This window comes from Anolis sagrei, chromosome 3 (genome assembly GCF_037176765.1).
Source record: "Anolis sagrei isolate rAnoSag1 chromosome 3, rAnoSag1.mat, whole genome shotgun sequence".
Lineage (NCBI taxonomy): Eukaryota > Metazoa > Chordata > Lepidosauria > Squamata > Dactyloidae > Anolis > Anolis sagrei.
Window position 1 is genome coordinate 222,281,723 of NC_090023.1, and position 18,831 is coordinate 222,300,553.

Here is an 18,831-nt window from a genome sequence, read left to right on the forward strand (position 1 = left end):
TGCCAGCACCTCAGACAGCCTGCTCATATTCATACTCCTGTCCTGTAGCTGGAAAGAGGGAGGGCATGATGGCCAATCAGAAAGGAAGGAGGTGTGTTTAAATAATGCCGCAGATACTGGCAGATCCAGAAAGAATTAATTATATATATTGAGGATACTAGCATCCTTTGAATGTTCAGGATGATAGTCCTTGATGGACAGCCTGTAATTGTAACTCATTAAAATTGAAGAGGTCATGTTTCTGTTCTTGGATTTTCCTTAGCTGTCCTGGTATAAGTTCTCTGTTTCTCTGAGGGTCTATGTGTTTCATTGGAAACCTGCAAATAGGGATTATTTTTATTAGTTCATTTTTGCTGCTTTTAGCCTAATCTTGATAATTCATATATTGAAGCAAATATTTGAGTTAAGTGTGGAGTTCTTTTTGTCGGGGATGGAGGCTTCTCCCCTGCTTCAATTTGATTATAATAAATGTATCACCTACATAGCATGATTTCTTGAAACCTCACTATTGTTTATATTTTATTTTAAATAGAAACTACTTAAAATTGGATAATTTAATCTTAAAACATATAAATATGACTCTGGCAGTATTCTGTAAATTGCAGTTACAGGGTAAAGTCTTTGAAATAGGATCAAATGTAGCACTTGCAGATCAAAATTCAGAAGTAAATTTGTTGCACATACAAATAAACATCTATTGTAGATACAATCTTTCCCAGACTGCGGAGAGGGAACCATCCATGAGTGGGGTAATTATCATTGCCATGCAAGCTTGTATATGACACATCATCAAACAATTCTTAATTTAGGCTCTTTGCTATTCTCCTAGATCAGGTCTGGACAACGTGTTTTGGACTTCAGCTCCCAGAATTAATTACCATTGGACAATCTGGTTAGGGCTTCTGGGGGCTGGAGGCCCAAATAACTGGGGTGTGTATGTGTATGTGCACATTGTACAGGCCTGTTCTAGATCATTCTCAGCTCAGGTTATATGTATTTGCTTCACCTCTGTGGCTTGTCATATTCTCCCTCTCAATTCTCCTATCTTCATGATATATTTTTCAATCCTTTCTCCTGTCATGTTTTAGCTCTTTCAAATTGTAATGCATTTTCACTTTTATTGAGTACCATGGAAATTTCCAAAGTGCATCTGAAGTCTTCCAAAACCTCTACAGGTATGGAAAAGGGAGGGGGGATTACCCTAGGCAGATATGGTTGTTAGAGGATGTCCAAGAAGTTCTGATGATCTGTTCAGGTAGTTGCCTTATGATTTGTCAGCTAATTTTATCCACAAATATTGTTGCTGGTTTTTCACTTATTATGGCCCCACTTGCCACATCCATTAATGGAAGTGGAAGTACCAGGTGGGGGCATAAAGTGAAAAATGAGCAACAAGGGAGATGGATAACCCTGTCATTTTGGTTAAAAATACATCTGCCAACTCTACCAGCAGAAATATTGGGGATTGCTACTCATATTTTCCAACTTTCTCTGCAGCTGCTGATTAAATTGTACAAGTACGGAGTGTGGTGGAGGCTCCTTCTTTGGAAGCTTTTAAACAGAGGCTGCTTCTTGGCAGGGGGTTGGACTGGATGGCCCATGAGGTCTCTTCCAACTCTTTGATTCTATGATTCTAAGTTGCAGGCAGGGGATGGAGTGCCAGCAGCTACCACTATTCTCACCACAACAGAAAAAAGCATGTGAACATGCTGGCATGACTGTTATGAAAAGGTCTTTTATAAGGTGCTAAAGCTACTCAGGTGTATTATGGATCCTATGGTTTACTCAAGGTGGCCATTTTCCTCAACATTTAATGCTGCCGTTTTTTATGTGTTGCCCTTTTTATGAATTTAGAATGTTGCTTGCCTTTTGAATCTAGGTTATTGATGGCTGCTGCAGTGTTTCTCTTTTCTGTTTTAGAATTGTCTCTAGTTTTTAGTAAGGTTTATCGTGCACAAAGGATAAACGTAGAAATATGATGGAAATATTGATGGACGACAAATTGCAAACCATAGAAGAGTGAGATGTAATAACTACATCTGTTTTTCCTTTCCACTCACCCCTCCCTATACTTGGGAAAATGACTGAAATTGCAGGCTCTTTGCTTAGCGTGCAAAAATGCGACAATATATTAACTATTCTAACTAAATGTTGTCACAAAAGTCTAAATTACAAGATGTCAGTGAAATGCAGTGAAATGATTTCTGGGAGCTGTTCATAAGACATGTGTCCACTTTGAACATAATCAGTGCTATACAGTATATTAAAATCTTGCCTATAGATTTATAGTCTCAGTAAAACAGATGTTCTCTTCTAAGGACTCACATAAAGTAGTTTTAAGTAGATTTGTCCAATATACTCTTAGTTAACAGCTCTCCACAGCATACATGCTCTTTCGTCTCTCCTGGAAGTCCTGCATTTGCTGATGGAGAGTATTCCATACACTTTCCAAGAAATGGAACCCGACAGTGTATGCTTCTGATTATCAATTCTTTCCTTTGGGACAATGCCAACTAGGGAGGAGAGCTAGCATTATTTTTGATGCTTTGCCAAATATGCCCACCATGAAAAAATGAGTGGCTGTGTGGCCAAGGAAGAAGCACAAATTGTGGCCAGTTCTCTTGCAAATCACAAAATTTCACTTTAGTTGTCATAGTTCTGTCCTTCCATGAAAAATTGTAATAGGCTATTCAAAATATAAATGATCAGTAAGTGTTTTTTTCCTTAAATGTTACATACCCAATACTGTTCCACATGTGGTGATGGCAGTGCTGCTGCGGAAGAGCATTACAGCTCTTTATCTCTGCAGTTGCCTACCAGTGGGGGTGATTTGCATTTTGATAAAGGAGCTCTACTGGCTGTGTGTGATAAACTGCCCCCCCCCCCCCCCCCGCACAGTGTTTACTTTAGTGACTTATGTGTGCTTCTTTCCTCCCTTCTGTCTTATATATGAAAGGGCATGTGTGTACATTTTGTAGTTTTCCTTATTTGGGGGGACAAATATCAGTTATTGCACTTGTTTTTAGCTTGAATGTTTCCTCCCTTGATATTACGTATTTTGTGCATAGGTAGTTCCATTTTGACGTAGTTTGCTTGTATTTGAGGTTTGAGAGACAAAACCACAATCTGTACCCTCATGTTTGGAATAAAGAGACTTTTACTACAGGTTTGGGGGGGGGGGGGGGCGGGAGGACGGAACGGGGATGACTTTGACCGTTACACAACGAGCTGAAGATATTATTGCTGTTTTGTAAGTGGCAACTTTTATTAGCTATCTGTGGTCTGTGCCTGTACCATGAATATATCCCCCCTTTCTTTCTTCCTTTTTGTTTTGCTTTTGTTATGTTTGTTGCATCCACACTAGAGGGGACAAATTTGGCTCTAAAACAAAATATGTATCCTTTGTCAGGAAGAAAGCTGCCCAAATAAATTGAATGAACAGGAATTGAATAGATAGATGTGAGCATTTCTACACGTCACTTTTCTTATCTCTTTCTTCTTACTAATTCCTATTCCCTCTTGATTTTCTATTTCCTGACAGTGATTGGTCACATCGAATTGGCACTGAGCATGCTCGTTCTATGTCCTTGGTGGTTTGTTTTAGGGTTTTTTCCCCAACTATTTTTTTAAATCTGCAAAATATAGAATACCCACATCTATTGATATTTCTTCTTGTACTTTGCTGTTGCCAATTTGGGTACATTAGTATTGGATATGTAAACTTTGGAGAACTGAATTAGAATTTTAAATGATGATAATATTTGTAGCTTTAATGATAATTCTTTAACTTTTGTTCTTCAGATTATGTTGCTTTACCTATTCATCATCTGTGTTAGATTTATATCATAGGGAGAGACCTACTAAATGGTATTGCTTCTGTCAGTGAAATTGGGGAAAATCAATTTGGGGAGGAGCATTGCCATGCTGGTGTGTTACTGGATGTATGACAAAATTTTGATGATGTTTAAATGATGGAGGCTTGGATTCAGTTCTATATATTAACATTTCTTCTGTGGTTATGTTGTGTCCAGTATCATTTATTGGTTCCACTTCTCAAGTGAGCTTAGATATCTAATTATTCCAGTATTTCGCTATATCTTAATTTTCTAAATTGGAATATTAATTGATTATATCTTTGAAGAGTGTTCAGAAATTTCATTTGGTAACAAAGACAAATATAGAATGTTTACTGTGGCTGATTACAGAGATCATATACCTCCTTTCCTGCTTCAGTGGCTATATTGGCTTGCAGTCTATTTTCAATTAAAATTCAAAGCGCTGATTAGGACCTATAAAGCCCTATATGCTTTAAGTCCAGGCTGTCTCACAGACCACATCTTCCCCATGATTGCATTAAGATGGCTGCCCAATAAGTGATCTCTCTTCTAACTACTGTTCACCTGCAGAGCTGAAGAAATTTATAAAGATTTACTAATCCATCATTACCTGTGCAGAGCTGAATGTCTTAAAAGCACCAGATCCCATCTGATCTTGGCAACTAAGTGGGGTCAGCCCTAGTTAACATTTGAATGGAAGACTGCCAAATGATGTATGCGGTATTTCAGAAGAATGAGCTGGCTGTTACTTGAGTCTGTAAGTGTACAAGAGAGAAGGGACAGAGCCACTGCCTTCCTTCAACAGTCTACCTCTATGTTTCCAGCTGAGCCGAATACTCTGACTCAAGGGAGTCCATCCCATTGTACATTTTAAAAGACATGTACTCTGCATGGTGCTCTTTAGTACATCTTGAATGCGATTCTTTGCAGATTCTCAATTCACAAATTCTAGTCCCAGCTTATGATTTGGTAATATATTTCAAAAATCAGGTTTAAAGCAGATAATTTGGATTTTATATTGCCGTGTAGATGAGGCCTAGGTCCTACCATCCTCAAACTTGTTTGGTAGAAACAAGGTAGAAAGCTTCTCTGAAACTCCTTCTCTAGAGAGGCCAGGATGGCACCATCCCTACTTGGCCTATTTACGCAGATGAAAACATTCCTCTACCATCACACATTTATGGACAGACTAGCTGTCCCCTGCCACGCATTGCTGTGGCCAGTCTGGTGATCTGGAAAATAAAGTAATGAGAAAGTGTTGGTTTCTAATATATGTAATTTCTTTATGCTTGTGGGTAAACAGTATATCTTGTTGTTTCTTTGTCAGTGTTGATGTGGAGATTGTCTGGTTTGCCTACTCGGGAACATGCAACATATAATTGTCCTTCTTTAGGGGTCCCTTTCAAATCTATGATACTATATATCTCTGTGTATGAATCATATCTATCTATCTATCTATATATATATGGCTGGATGGCTCTTTGTTAGGAGGGCTTTGATTACGTTTTCTTGCCCTGGTGAAGGGAGTTGGACTGGATGTCCTTGAGTATTTTCTGTTGGTCAAGGGGGTGCTGTGTGGGAAGTTTGCCCCAGTTCTGTTGCTGGTGGGATTCCGAATGCTCCTTGATTGTAGGTGAACTATAAATCCCAGCAATTACAACTCCCAAATGTTAAGGTCTATTTCCCCCAAACTCCATCTGTGTTCATATGGAATATCCGTGCCAAGTTTGGTCCAGATCCATCATTGTTTGATGGATGTAGGTGAACTACAATTCCCAGACTCAAGGTCAGTGCCCACCAAACCCTTCTAGTGTTTTGTGTTGGTCATGGGAGTCCTGTGTGCCACGTTTGGTTCAATTCCACCACTAGTGGAGTTCAGAAAGCTCTTTGATTGTAGGTGAACTATAAATCCCAGCAACTACAACTCCCAAATGACAAAAATCAAAAATTTTGACTGATGGTCACTCCTTGGGTTAGTAGATGTGTTGTGACCAAATTTGGCAGCAATTTGTCCAGTGGTTTTTGAGTTCTGTTAATCCCACAAACGAACATTACATTTTTATTTATATAGATGAGTGGTGGGCTTCTTGGGATGGTATTGGGATTTTGTGGTTGGTGTAGAGTTTTAATGCATTTAACATTCTCATGGTTTTAATGACATCAGTGGTTTAATTGGTTTTTTAAAGTGTTACATCTATATTTTAATGCATTTGTATTGTTTTATGTATATTTTTAGTCACCATCAGGAGAAAGATGAGATAAAATAAAGTGAATAAATAAGATAAGTAAAACAACAGACCTTTATAGACAGATTGTGTGTGTGAATAATTGTAGAAATGCAGAATTTGTGAGTATAATAATGAGGTGACAAGTTTAGTAGTAACCATGGTCATTGGGGGCCAAAGATAGGAGGGAAGATGTTGCCAAAGGGCAAAATGAGTGGTGATTCACCTAAAATAATCTGGCTGCAAATACTCATTCTCAGTAAATTGTTCCTTGAGTTGCCAGTGACTGACTATGCTTTTCTGTTTTCCTCACCTAGGTGTATCTGATCTCATCCAATAGTCATATAGCTGAAAAATGTTAGCTTAAAAATATTGCCAAAGTCACAGCTTTACCAGACTTTATAAATGCATTAAAGCCTGGCTTTTATTTTAGATGTGAGTGAGATATGAATCACCTGACTCTTCATCTTAATCATACTATAATAAATTTACATATAGATAAAGCTACTTATTTATGAAAAGGCTAAAGTTGACTCTAGCCCTCATTTATGTTTTATTAATTCCATTATTAGACTCCATCTTTAAAATTTTCTACTGTCTTATATGTAATAAGAATTTTCAGCATCCTTGTTGGCACTTCTCGTCCTTTTCATTATTATGCATAAAGCACCTGGGCTGCTGTTATATACTGAAGAATTCATGTGTTTTCTTGTGTAAAAGCAAGCGAGAAATTTTGACTAAAGAATAACACGTTATTGTTTTATCAGAATTTTAAACATTGAAGTGCTTCTCACTGCATTCAAGCACCAGATTATCTTTGATTTTAAAACTTAAAAAAAAATTCTTATTGCTACCTGTTGTTGGTGTTGTTATTTTATGTGCATACTTCTTTTTCCCAATATTGGAGATCAGGCCAGCTCATTAATTTAAAATAAATACAGATTAAGATGCAACCCCCCCCCCCCCTTCCAAGATTATGGCAACTGGCAAATAGAAGGAGAAAACATGGAGTCAGTGACAGACGTTGTATTTCTAGGCACAAAAATTACTGCAGAGACAGATTGCAGCCAGGAAATCAGAAGCCTTTTACTTCTTGAGAGGAGAACAATGACCAATCTCAATAAAATAGTTAAGAGAAGAGACATTGGCAACAGAGATAGTTAAAGCAATGGTGTACAGAAGTGTTTATTATAATGTGTTTAAATCTGTATTTGTGTTTTACATTGGTTGCCTGTGGCTGGAGCGGCCCAGCTGTGAGAGATATGTTGCCATGGAAACAAGGCAGAAGAGGAGGTGGGAGGAGCTTAGAGAGAAAAAGGTTTGAAAGTGACAGTTAAGTTTCAGTCAGGAGGAAGAGACCCTGAGAGAGAGTAGCAGAGTCAGATAAGGACTCTGAGAGAGTAGCAGAGTCAGGGAAGAGACTCTGAGGAGTGAAGAAGTGTAGAGTTAGTTAGTGTTCATGAATATTTCTTCAGCTAGGGAGCTGAAGGGTAAAACTTTGTTAGATTTCTTTAGTTAAAAAGAACTGACAGAGGCTTTGTACGATTGCCAGTCGGTGGAAGACTGGAGTTCTATTATTTGATCCAGTATAGATCAAACAGTGAGAATATTCACAGCAGGGAACACTGAATAATAGACACCTTCACCAGAGCAAGAGTTTAAAAGTTGTAACATCAAAGGCTGAATTGTATCTCTACCAAGTCATATTGTAACCATCAAGTATATGCCAAGCATAACCTCTCCATATTGTAACCATCAAGTATATGCCAAGCTGAACATCTTTATATTGCAACCACAAGCTTTGTTCAACAATAAATTTGTTCTCTTTGTTATTTTAAAAACTGCCTCATCTCCATTGATTTTACGTTCGGTGCATTCCACTCTACCAAAATTACCTCACAACGCAAATAGAGACTAACAGAGACTTTAATACCAGCGTCTCTATACATTATGGTGGCAGTTTAATTAGCATTGTCGGAGGTTCCTTACAGTTTTTGGTGGCATTCGGTGGCATTAATACTTCTTTGCAAATGGTATTCCCCGTAGCACCCTATGGATGTGAGAGCTGGACCATAAGGAAGGCTGAGTGAACACCACATTTTGAAATGTGGTGTTGGAGGAAAATTCTGAGAGTGCCTTGGAGTGCAAGAAGATCAAACCAGTCCATACTCCAGGAAATAAAGCCTGACTCCTCACTGTAGGGAAGGATATTAGAGGCAAAGATGAAGTACTTTGGCCACATAATGAGAAGACAGGAAAGATTGGAGAAGAGAATGGTGCTGGGGAAAATGGAAGGAGAAAGGGAAAGGGGCTGACCAAGGGCAAGATGGATGAATGTTCTCCTTGAAGTGAGTAGCTTGACCTTGAAGGAGCTAGGGTGGTGATGGCCGACAGGGAGCTCTGACATGTGCTGGTCCATGAGGTCGCAAAGAGTCGGAAACAACTGAATGAATAAACAACAATAAAGATGCATATAGAAACATCAATAAATCATCAGTGTTACAATTAAATAACACTATGTAAACAATATACTTGTTCCTAGGTTATAAATGTCATTTTCTTATTGGTTCTACCATGAAAACATGGAAAAGGTTTATTAAACTTCAAAAACGTTGTTTTTGGAGGGCATCCTGCAGTACATTTTGTTATAATTTTTCAGTGAATATTCTAGAGTCTCAACCAATTCAGCATAATTTGTGGCAGCCACAAAAATGAAGTTTCTGAAGTGAAACACCTACTTTCAAAGTAAGTACCACACAATTAAACAGAAAATATCACTTTCGAACCAGGAACGCCAACATCTTTCAAATTTTGTTGCATAGTGTAATAGGCAAAATTAAAACCATTTAAAACCCAGTAAAAGATGGAAAGTAAATATCAACAAGACAGCACACCATTAAAAACACCCAATTACAGTTGATTTCTAAAAGGCTTCGTGAACAAAAATGTTTTTATTGCTGGGAGAAGGATGGCAAAGATGGAATCATCCTAGACTCCCTGTGGTGGGAGTCCTCACTCACAAGTGTGCATTATGGCTTTTGCCCTTGTTCTCACCAAATGTGTCTGTGCAGGTGGTGGGACTAATAGCAAAATCTGCCCTGTGTGTTTTAGAGGTTATAGGTCATAACAAGCACTTTGAATTGTGCCTTGAAACAATTCAGGACCAAATGGAGCAGGTCATTAATTATTACAATAGATTGGGCATATGTTGATGAGATCACTAGGTGTGTTCTCTATAGACATTACAGAAAGCCTGTCCCTCTGAAACAACATCATCAATGTGTTTCATCTTATTTGGTTTGGAACTCCCCTGACTTTAGTATGAAATTGTCAGTAACCTATAAATGTTTTACCTTAAAAGGCTCAAATTAATGTTGTTTTTTGATTCCGACTTCTAAATGAGAGGAGGGAAAATCAATCTCTATTCTGTAGCTCAGGATTGGTGACATTTTGATCTTTTTCTAGATTACTTGTATATCCTACAGATGTGTTTAATGTTATTTGGCTAATGCCAGTATTATAGTCAGATCTCTATTGTGATTTCCTTGTGCCTTTTTGCCATTACGTTTTGTGGAGTCAACATTTAAGGCCTTTGTGTTAACTTATCTCTTTGTGTTTAAAAACAAACTGCCTCAGCTCTCAATTCCTCATAATCTTTCGTGATATACAGTAGTTTTTGTCTTTTCTACACAAGATAACATTCAGTACTTCTCTTCTGTCTACTTAACAATTTGTAAGCCTACTGAGCATTCGACTCCATGTTTAATGGTAGATGTATTACGTATCTAAAACACTTATTTTCTGCATATAATATCATGAATTTAAGTGCAGCCTTTATAAATCTGTTGAGATCCTAGCAGTCAAGTGTTTTTGGTAAATGTTAATGGTAGCATATGGGCTGTGATAAAGTTGATAGCTTTCTGTATTTAAGATAGAGTCCTTGACTTGTTATTTGTTTGTAGCTTTTCCTCTGAGGAAAGCAAAATCGGTTTCACTTCAGGAGTTTCCTGGCTTATAAGTGTAACATAGGAATTGCAGTAGAAAGTTAAATTGGCAGTTGTTGATTATTAACAAACAATTTTAAACTTGAGACTTACAATTTGTTTATCGAACTAAATTTTATTTCAAACCATGATTCTTAGTTCTTACGTTATTACAACCCAAGAGTCTGCTGGAAGCTTGATTTATTCCTTCTGCTGACTTCATAGGAGGACGGAGTAGGCATGTGTAAGCCCTGGAGCTTTATGCAGACTCATTACTACTCATGACTGAATGCTAAAATATGGTTTAATAATACTTGTGAAGATAGTGCTTGTATGCTGCTCATGCTATGATCACAAATATTTATCTTTCAACATTGATACACAAGGTAATAGGTACCTCCAGTGGATAGTCGTTTCCGTCTCATTTCTTGAGTCCTTCCTTTTGTATTTTTCTTCCCGATAATGTGGATCTGTACAATATAATCTTGGAGTCTTTCAGTATCTTTGTTCTTAGCTTAGCTTATGTCAAATGTCAAGGTCACAAGATGATTTCTACATGCCAGATATTTCCTTTTGGTGAGCGTCTCATTTTAAACTCTTATGAGTTATGCTTGCTAATGACAGGCATGTTATACTCACTGTGATGGTACTTAAAATGCATAACATGTATTGCAGAAAGGAGTGGTTGCTATAGCAACTTGCTAGTAGGTCACAGGCAGTGTTGTGTATATATGATCTGGCTGTTAATGCACGTTAATATGCCTGATGAAGAAAGGAGAAACACAGAAGCTAGGAAAGAGCTGGAATCTTTTGTAACCTGTATTGTGACACAAATTACTGCTAATGTTATAACTTAGTGGAATTATTTAATTATTTATGCTTAAATATAGAATGAATACATAATCCCATCCCATTAGAATTTGAAATGGCATATACTATGCATTACATAAATATCAGTTATTTTTTTCTGTTAGTGATTTAATTTCTATTCAGCTTAATTTGTTTAAATTAACTGAGTCAGTGCTATTCTTTGCTGACCTCATACAAGTCTTCTAGTTCAGTCCTAAGTGGGGTTGAAAGATAAGGTAAATCAGTGGATAAGTTTTCGTTTTCTAAGCCCTGCTTGTGCATTCAACTGGAATGGAGGGCAAACCCTACTTTTTCGACTGCAGGTGGGGGGCTGGGAGATTTCTTATGCCAGCTTCAGGCTAGTATGGAGGATAGGTCTGGTGGATGAAAGGTGCTTTAGACCCAGCAGACTTGACAAGCATGGCCTCAGATCAACCATCTGCCATGAAGGAAACAGAATTATCAATAGATCTAGGCCTGAAAAGCTTTCTGTTCGCTTACTTGAAGTCTCTAGTGCAGATAACCTCCTCTGAGCAGAAATCTTCTCAAATTTTATTAATGTTTATTTATTTATTTACTATATTTCTATACCACCCTTCTCAGCCCAGTTGTTCTTGAATAGCTGTCCAAAGAGTTTTGGTTTCCTTTTATGTCTTCTGATTTGGTGCATAGGAGGCATCTCATACAGTTTATCTCATATTTTTTGCACATTGTTTGGGGTCACTAAATTCAGAACTGTGGAGAGCTCAACGCTTTGATGTATATAATGTTCTGATGTTTACATTGTAAACCTGATCCTGGAACAATAGTTCTTATTTGTTGTACAAACTAGATTCTGGGTTACAAATTTCTTTCACAACCCACAATCTAGGTGCAACCCCTAGAAAGAGTGTGGAATGAGAAATGGCATTCAGTCTCCTGCAGTTTTGCCTACCTCTGACCTAGACTAAGGGCAGATGTGAGATATGCATAGGCCACTGTACTTTTTCTTCAAAGTGCACAAGATAATGACTCTTTTATTTGAATGTACTAAACATATTCCTCTTCCCTCTGTGGCTAGAGGTTCATTTTAATGCGAGGAGTACAAACCTTCTGATGAAATTATTTCCTGAAGAGCTGTTTTGAAGTACTGTAACTAGCAGATAAACCAATTATTTACAGTCCTGCGGTCAGTGTATGGGTTGCTCGTCAATGAGGAGTAGAGTTCTGGGGAGACTGCCAAGATTGTCATAAGCTGTACATTTCCTATTCCTATTACATTTTGATTCAGTTTTTCTTCATTTACAGTATTCTTGATATTTATCTTTGTGGTTGTGTAATGTGAAGAACTGCTCTTGTTTATGTAAAGTTAAATTGTCTTAAAGTCACATGACAGGATAACAAGGAAATCAGTATTAAGAGCTTGGCTACATTTTTATGAGTTTGCATATCAGTAATTAGTGCATGCACAGTGTTTTGATATACCATCCTCCATATACCTACAAGATAGGGCAGAGGCAGTAAAATAATGTTGTACAGATGAAATACATGAGAAAAAAATATTTTATTTGGTTTTGACTATATCTTAGTCTGTAGTGGCTGAGTCTCCCTGTTTCTTCATCATTTTGGCTTACAAACTCTTGCAAGGATGATGAACACAGGACTGGTGTCACTTGGAGCTGCCATGTTATGGTTTTGTGTGGAGTTGGTATCAGTGTGGAGTTGGTTTCAGTCCTGCTAGTGTTGCTTTCACTTTCTTAGGGGAGGGAAAAGAAGCGTTTTCACTAGTTTAGCTTCAAGAAAAAATTGTAGAAAAATAAAGTTGCACAAAACTATTATATTTTAAATGTTTTTTTAAGTACTTTGATTTATTGGCAGAATGTTGGAAGGATACCTTAAACATAGTATTTGTGATAAAGGTAAAGTTCTTTCCTCCTCCCCTTGGTATTACCCCCTCCCCCATTCTACCCAGAATGGTTTGGACATTGAGATGCAGGACAATGATGGAATCAGGGCTCTCTGAATATTAGGTAGAAATACTTTATCTGTGTTTTGATTTTATTGAGGAAAGATAACCTTCACTTGCTCAATGGAAGTCATAGCTAGGTGAAGATTTAAACCCTGGTATCCTGAGCCATAGTCCAGTATTCAAACCACTACACCATGCTGGCTCTGTATATCCCTTCATGAGTCCATTTGAGTTCTAATATTTTCAGGATATGTCTTTCTGTCTTTTCATTAGCTTCTGGATCTTGTTTGGTGGAAACAAGGGAGAAGGCTTTCTTGGTGGCTTTTCCCAGTCTTTGGAATTCTCTCACTATGAAGGCTAAGATGACCCCTTTCTTGCTCACGGTTTTCTTATTCTGTCAGGTTTTTAAAAGCTGGCAGAGATTGGCTTTTAGTTCTATACTGTTATACTGTGTTGTTCTGTGGTTTGTGTATCATCTTTTAATGAATTTTAATGGCTTTAGCTTTATACATTTTAGCTACCTTTTAAGCAACCGTTACATAGTTTTTAATCTGTGTTGTTTTGAGGCCCATCATCAAGGACAAGGTAGAATACAAATGAATTAAATAAATTATAGGTTCAGATTTATCTCTCTTATATAATTCTAAACAGGCTAAAATAAGTTAAGTGTATAAAGCTTTTAGAGGGTACTGTGTTAATGTTCCATCTAGAAGACATTGAGAGGACAACAGCAGAGATTTTAGCACTCCATACATTCAGCTCAAAAGGTTGACATCTTGTGTCTGCGTTTATCTCAGGCATATATGTCACAGGACATATATTTCCGAGATTTGCTACTTGCCCCAGGTGAATAAGAAACTGCAAGCCTGATGTTAAGTTCAGCCCTAAGGGTGGTTTTAAACAGAGAGAGGCAAATAATTTATTGTCAGATAAGCAAAGCTTTAATTATTACCCTATTTGTAAGGAACAAAGAATATGCAAAGTATAAAAAATCATATAGCAACTGTGTTTGTGAGAAGTGGTCAATTAATTCTTTATGGTTATGCTAAGTTTTTTGGTATTCCCTTTGTGAAAAATTGGAACAAGTTATAATTTCTTTCAGATTTCTTCATTTTTCTCTTATTCCTTCATTTCAGTCTGTCTTCCATTTCCTTACTTTTCTGATGCTGATCTTCTTCACATTCCTTCCATAAGCTCATGTAGTGTCTTCCATTCTTTCCTGGATTCCTTTTGTTTCAGAGCATATCAAGCTAGTTGTTGCTAGGGTATTCACACTGCAAAAATCTAGCCTGGCAGTAGACTTGAATACAGGCAATCTCCCGAGTTACAAACATCCAACTTACAAATGATTTATAGTTAAGAGGTGAGACAACAGGAAGTGAGAGAAACCAAGTGAAGGGAAATTCACTCTTGAAAGAGTTATCATGGGTAAAAGATAGCTCGACTAAAGCTTTTTCACCATGACAACAAGCAATTTTTTTTCTAAGTCCAATTATCACAGGGAAAGAAAGTAAGATGAAATCTTATGAACAGGGGCACAGACGGCAAAACAAACATCACAGGAGTATTAACCCGTCCCTATGCTATCCAAAGCATATATATGTGTGTTAATATGTATGTATGTATGCATGCATGCGTGCATGTATGTGGCTGGAGGTACACCTAAAAATGTACCTATTCTGACTTACAAGCAAATCCAACTGAAGAACAAACCTACAGAACCTGTCTTGTTTGTAACTTGGGGACTGTCTGTAGTCTGAAATGTAATTTTCATACGAGAACCAAACTGTAGATCCTTCACTTTCTCCCTAAACCAGTAGCAATGTTCACCTTAATTTACATAAAATAAAGAGCCCAACTGTTCACTGGAGGGAAGGATATTAGAGGCAAAGTGGCCACATAATGAGAAGATAGGATACCTTGGAGAAGATAATGATGCTGGGGAAAATGGAAGGAAAAGGGAAGAGGGGCTGACCAAGGGCAAAATGGATGGATGTTATCATTGAAGTGACTGGCTTCACCTTGATGGAGCTGGGGGTGGTGACAGCTGACAGGGAAGTCTGGTGTAGGCTGGTCCATGAGGTCACAAAGAGTCGGAAATGACTGAAAGAATAAACAACAAAGAGCTGTAAAAAATTAAGTTTGCAAGTCTTCCTTTATAATTTTTGACTTTGAGATAGCAATAACTGAAGGGTAGTTATTATTCTTGACACCTGAGCATTTGAGAACTACTATAAGAGCTAAATTATTCTCATGTTTTTAAAGAACATAACTTTACTTTAAAAATAGAACAAAATTTTACCTAAATTTAAAGTATCAAGTCTAATTACAAGCTGGAATGTGTCCAGAGGAGAGCGACTAAAATGATAAAAGGTCTGGAGAACAAGCCCCATGAGGAGCGGCTTAAAGAGCTGGGCATGTTTAGCCTGAAGAAGAGAAGGCTGAGAGGGGATATGATAGCCATGTATAAATATGTGAGAGGAAGCCACAGGGAGGAGGGAGCAAGCTAGTTTTCTGCTTCCCTGGAGACTAGGACGCGGAACAATGGCTTCAAACTACAAGAGAGGAGATTCCATCTGAACATGAGGAAGAACTTCCTGTGAGAGCCGTTCAGCAGTGGAACTCTCTGCCCCGGAGTGTGGTGGAGGCTCCTTCTTTGGAAGCTTTTAAATAGAGGCTGGGTGTCCATCTGTCAGGGGTGATTTGAATGCAATATTCCTGCATCTTGGCAGGGGGTTGGACTGGATGGCCCATGAGGTCTCTTCCAACTCTTTGATTCTATGATTCTATGATTCCTTTATATTGAAAGCTTTAACTTTACAAAAAAATAACTTTGTATTCAGTGTAAAAGCATCTATGTAGTTGCTGTTCAATATAATTATGTATTTTTCATTGATACAGTTAGGGCTGACTCACAACATGGGCATATCATGTTTTTCTTCTTAAGGTGTGCTGAGTATTTTAGAAAGGCAGTTTTAAATATGGTACAGTATCAGGATTTTGTTAGTGAACAAAATTTTTTAATGCCTATAGACAAATATGGCTAGGATATTGTGAAATATTTCCTGTTGCTTTTTTACATCAAAACCTGATGTTAAAAATTTGGAAGTTTTAAAAATGTTTTTCTTGCATTTGATCTGTTTCATTTTTGGTTTGTCATTTTAACTAACTTTTGTTTTATTTGTAGGTTGGATTGGGAGATTGCTTTGAAAATAGTAACTACAACGTTGGCTATTAAATACACGGTTACAAGATACTCCTTGGGTTCTATTAACAGTTCATAGCGGGCTACAAAATGATTACTTCAGAACTACCGGTGTTACAGTAAGTAAATTTCCTAAAAATACAATTTTGTGTGTGCTTGTGTTCCTCACAAATATAATCAATGTAGCAAATTATTTTGAGGGCAAGACTGTTCTTTTGGATAATATAAAGACTTGTGTGTTAGATCTTCCTACAGTAAACCAATTGAAATAAGTTGTACTTAAGTTAGTTGTGCTAATTCCACCTCCCCCTGTATATAACTTCGTGACCATGGGGACTTATTATTTATTTATTTAGGGCTTTTATATCTCGTCCTTTCTCAACCTCCGCAGAGGGACTCAGGGCGGCTGATAAGGTGGCACCTCATGGCGCCCACATCAAAACATAAATATACCATTAACAGTAATGTAATAATAATATAAAACAGTATAAACAGTATAAAACCATATAAACAATATAAAAACAATATAAAAACAGACAACAAATAGTGGTCACCGATTTAAATCATTTGCTAAGGAAGCTGACATCTGTATCCCACCATTGGAAATAATATGTAATGTGGAGACGTTAGAGATCTCTGTTGTGTTAACTTTGCAGTGGAATTTTCCTTTACAGGCTTGATTAGTGTTGACATTGGCTTCACTTCAGCACCAGATTAAAACTTCTCAAGGTTTTGAGGCCCAGTCGCCATAATGTGGTTCTGGCAAATTTCTTGCCCTTTGTTTTGTTTTGCTGAGTTTGTTAAATTGTTTAATATATAATTACATTTAATTATTCATATCACCTTAATATTACCAGTTAAAATGTTTGATATACATTCAAAAGGAAATAAACTCTACTCTAGATAGGACCAGCATTATATTTCAGTGGCAGTCTGGTTGTTCCTCTTGGTTACTGTTTTTTTTTTTATGTATAATGCTTGATTTCAGTTCTGAAAAAAAATACAAATGTCACTGTCTATTTTTCATGATTTGAGAAAAAATGGCTTTTCATATTTCAAGACTTCATGTTATATATATATATGAAAGTATGTGTTTTCATGTAATCTTTGCAGTGGAACTATAGTGTAGCAGCCATTGTGCCCTTTCTCACACATGGAAGTGTGTGAATTCCAAAATCAGAAAGCCACCCTACATCAAAATATATTTGCAATTTTCTAAAAACAAATTGAAACTGGATTATTATCATTTACTGAGTGTGTGTATGTGCTTATAAAGAAATCAAAGATTGTCCCTATGATATTATATGGGGCGGAAATTTGAGGTCTAAACAAATCATTGATAATGGAACAAATACAATCAAAATTCCTAAGACTGATGCTGAAGGTAGACATAAGGACTGCTGCTGCTGCTGCAAGAGCAGAATTAGAAATATATTCCATTGAAGAACTCACTAAAATCAGGGTCTTCAATTATTGGTCAGAAATTAAAAATCTGGAAAATTATGCTTGGCAGAACAAATTAGTGGCCAAATCCAAGCTGAAAAAGAGATAGTACCTCAAAGGATTTTAGATATTGAAGTTCAGAAGGATATAGCTGCTCTGTCAAATACAGGCTCCTTGAGTGTGTGTATGTGCCTATTGACATGTAGTGACCTCATGAATTTCATAGGGCTTCCTTAGGCAAGGGACACTCAGAAGTGTATTTTTGCTATTTTCTTCCTCTGAAAAATAGCCTACAGCATCTGGCATTCTTTGGCAATCTCCTGGCAAAGAGCTGACTCTGCTTAGCTTCCAAGATCAGACAGGTGCCTGCCTACAATAGTTGGGCTACAAGCATATATATCATAAAAAAGAAATACTGTAGGTTATAGACCAAGGTCTTCAAACGTTTGAAACAGATGGCCAGGTCATAGTCCCTCAAACTGTTGGATGGCCAGATTATAATTTGGAAAAAAAATGAATGAATTCCAAAGCACACTGCACATATCTTATTTGTAGTGCAAAAAAAACACTTAAAAACAATACAATAAGTAAAATGAAGAACAATTTTAACAAATATAAACATATTAGTATTTCAATGGGAAGTGTGGAGGCCCATACTTCCCATTTTGGTTGATGAGATAGGGTTGTTGTTGTTGTTGTTGTGTGCTTTCAAGTCGTTTCAGGTTGAGCCTGAGCGAGGGCCAGGTAAATGACTTTGAAGGGCCGTATCCGGCCCCCGGGCCTTAGTTTGAGGACCCCTGTTATAGATTAAAATTATAAGAGGTGTATTCTGTCCTGTATTTGATTAACCTGGATGGTATTTCCCAAAGTCATATTATCAATTTGCATATGTGTGAGTGTATTGAAGAGTCAATGCCACTTCTCTTCACTAAAATGTGTTTTAGGATAGTGGATGGAATTTGCTGAATCAAAACATTCATGCCTCAAATTGGAACAACTAATTATGTACTCTACCACTGTTGATACTATTTCTTACCATATGTAGTATATGAGCCAAAATATATACAAAATATGAAAATTAGTGCCTGTGGAATAAAGTGTGTTAATATTGCTACTATAAGTACACTACACTTGAGAATTCTGCAGCAAAGGCGAAGTTGGGAATTTGAAATGCTTTTGATGTCACTTTGTCCCATACCGTGTGTGTGTGTGTATAAGCCACTTCATTAAAATGTTTATACACTACTAGTTTGAAGATTTGCATTAATTGTAAGCATATTTCTCATGTTTTTATTTTTTTAATTGAAGTTTAAAAGCAAATTTATTAAGCACCCTTCGTTTT

At 37.1% G+C, this 18,831-nt stretch overlaps 1 protein-coding gene across 1 annotated transcript in view; it reads left to right on the top strand.

Moving 5' to 3' along the window:
• The window catches only part of STAG1 (STAG1 cohesin complex component), a 112,496-nt gene that overhangs the window by 22,996 nt on the left and 70,669 nt on the right, over positions 1 to 18,831 (top strand). The window contains exon 2 of the mRNA XM_060768053.2: positions 16,029 to 16,165. Coding sequence (XP_060624036.1) covers positions 16,137 to 16,165 — 29 coding nt within the window. The 5' untranslated portion in view covers positions 16,029 to 16,136. The remainder of the gene's footprint in view (positions 1 to 16,028; positions 16,166 to 18,831) is intronic.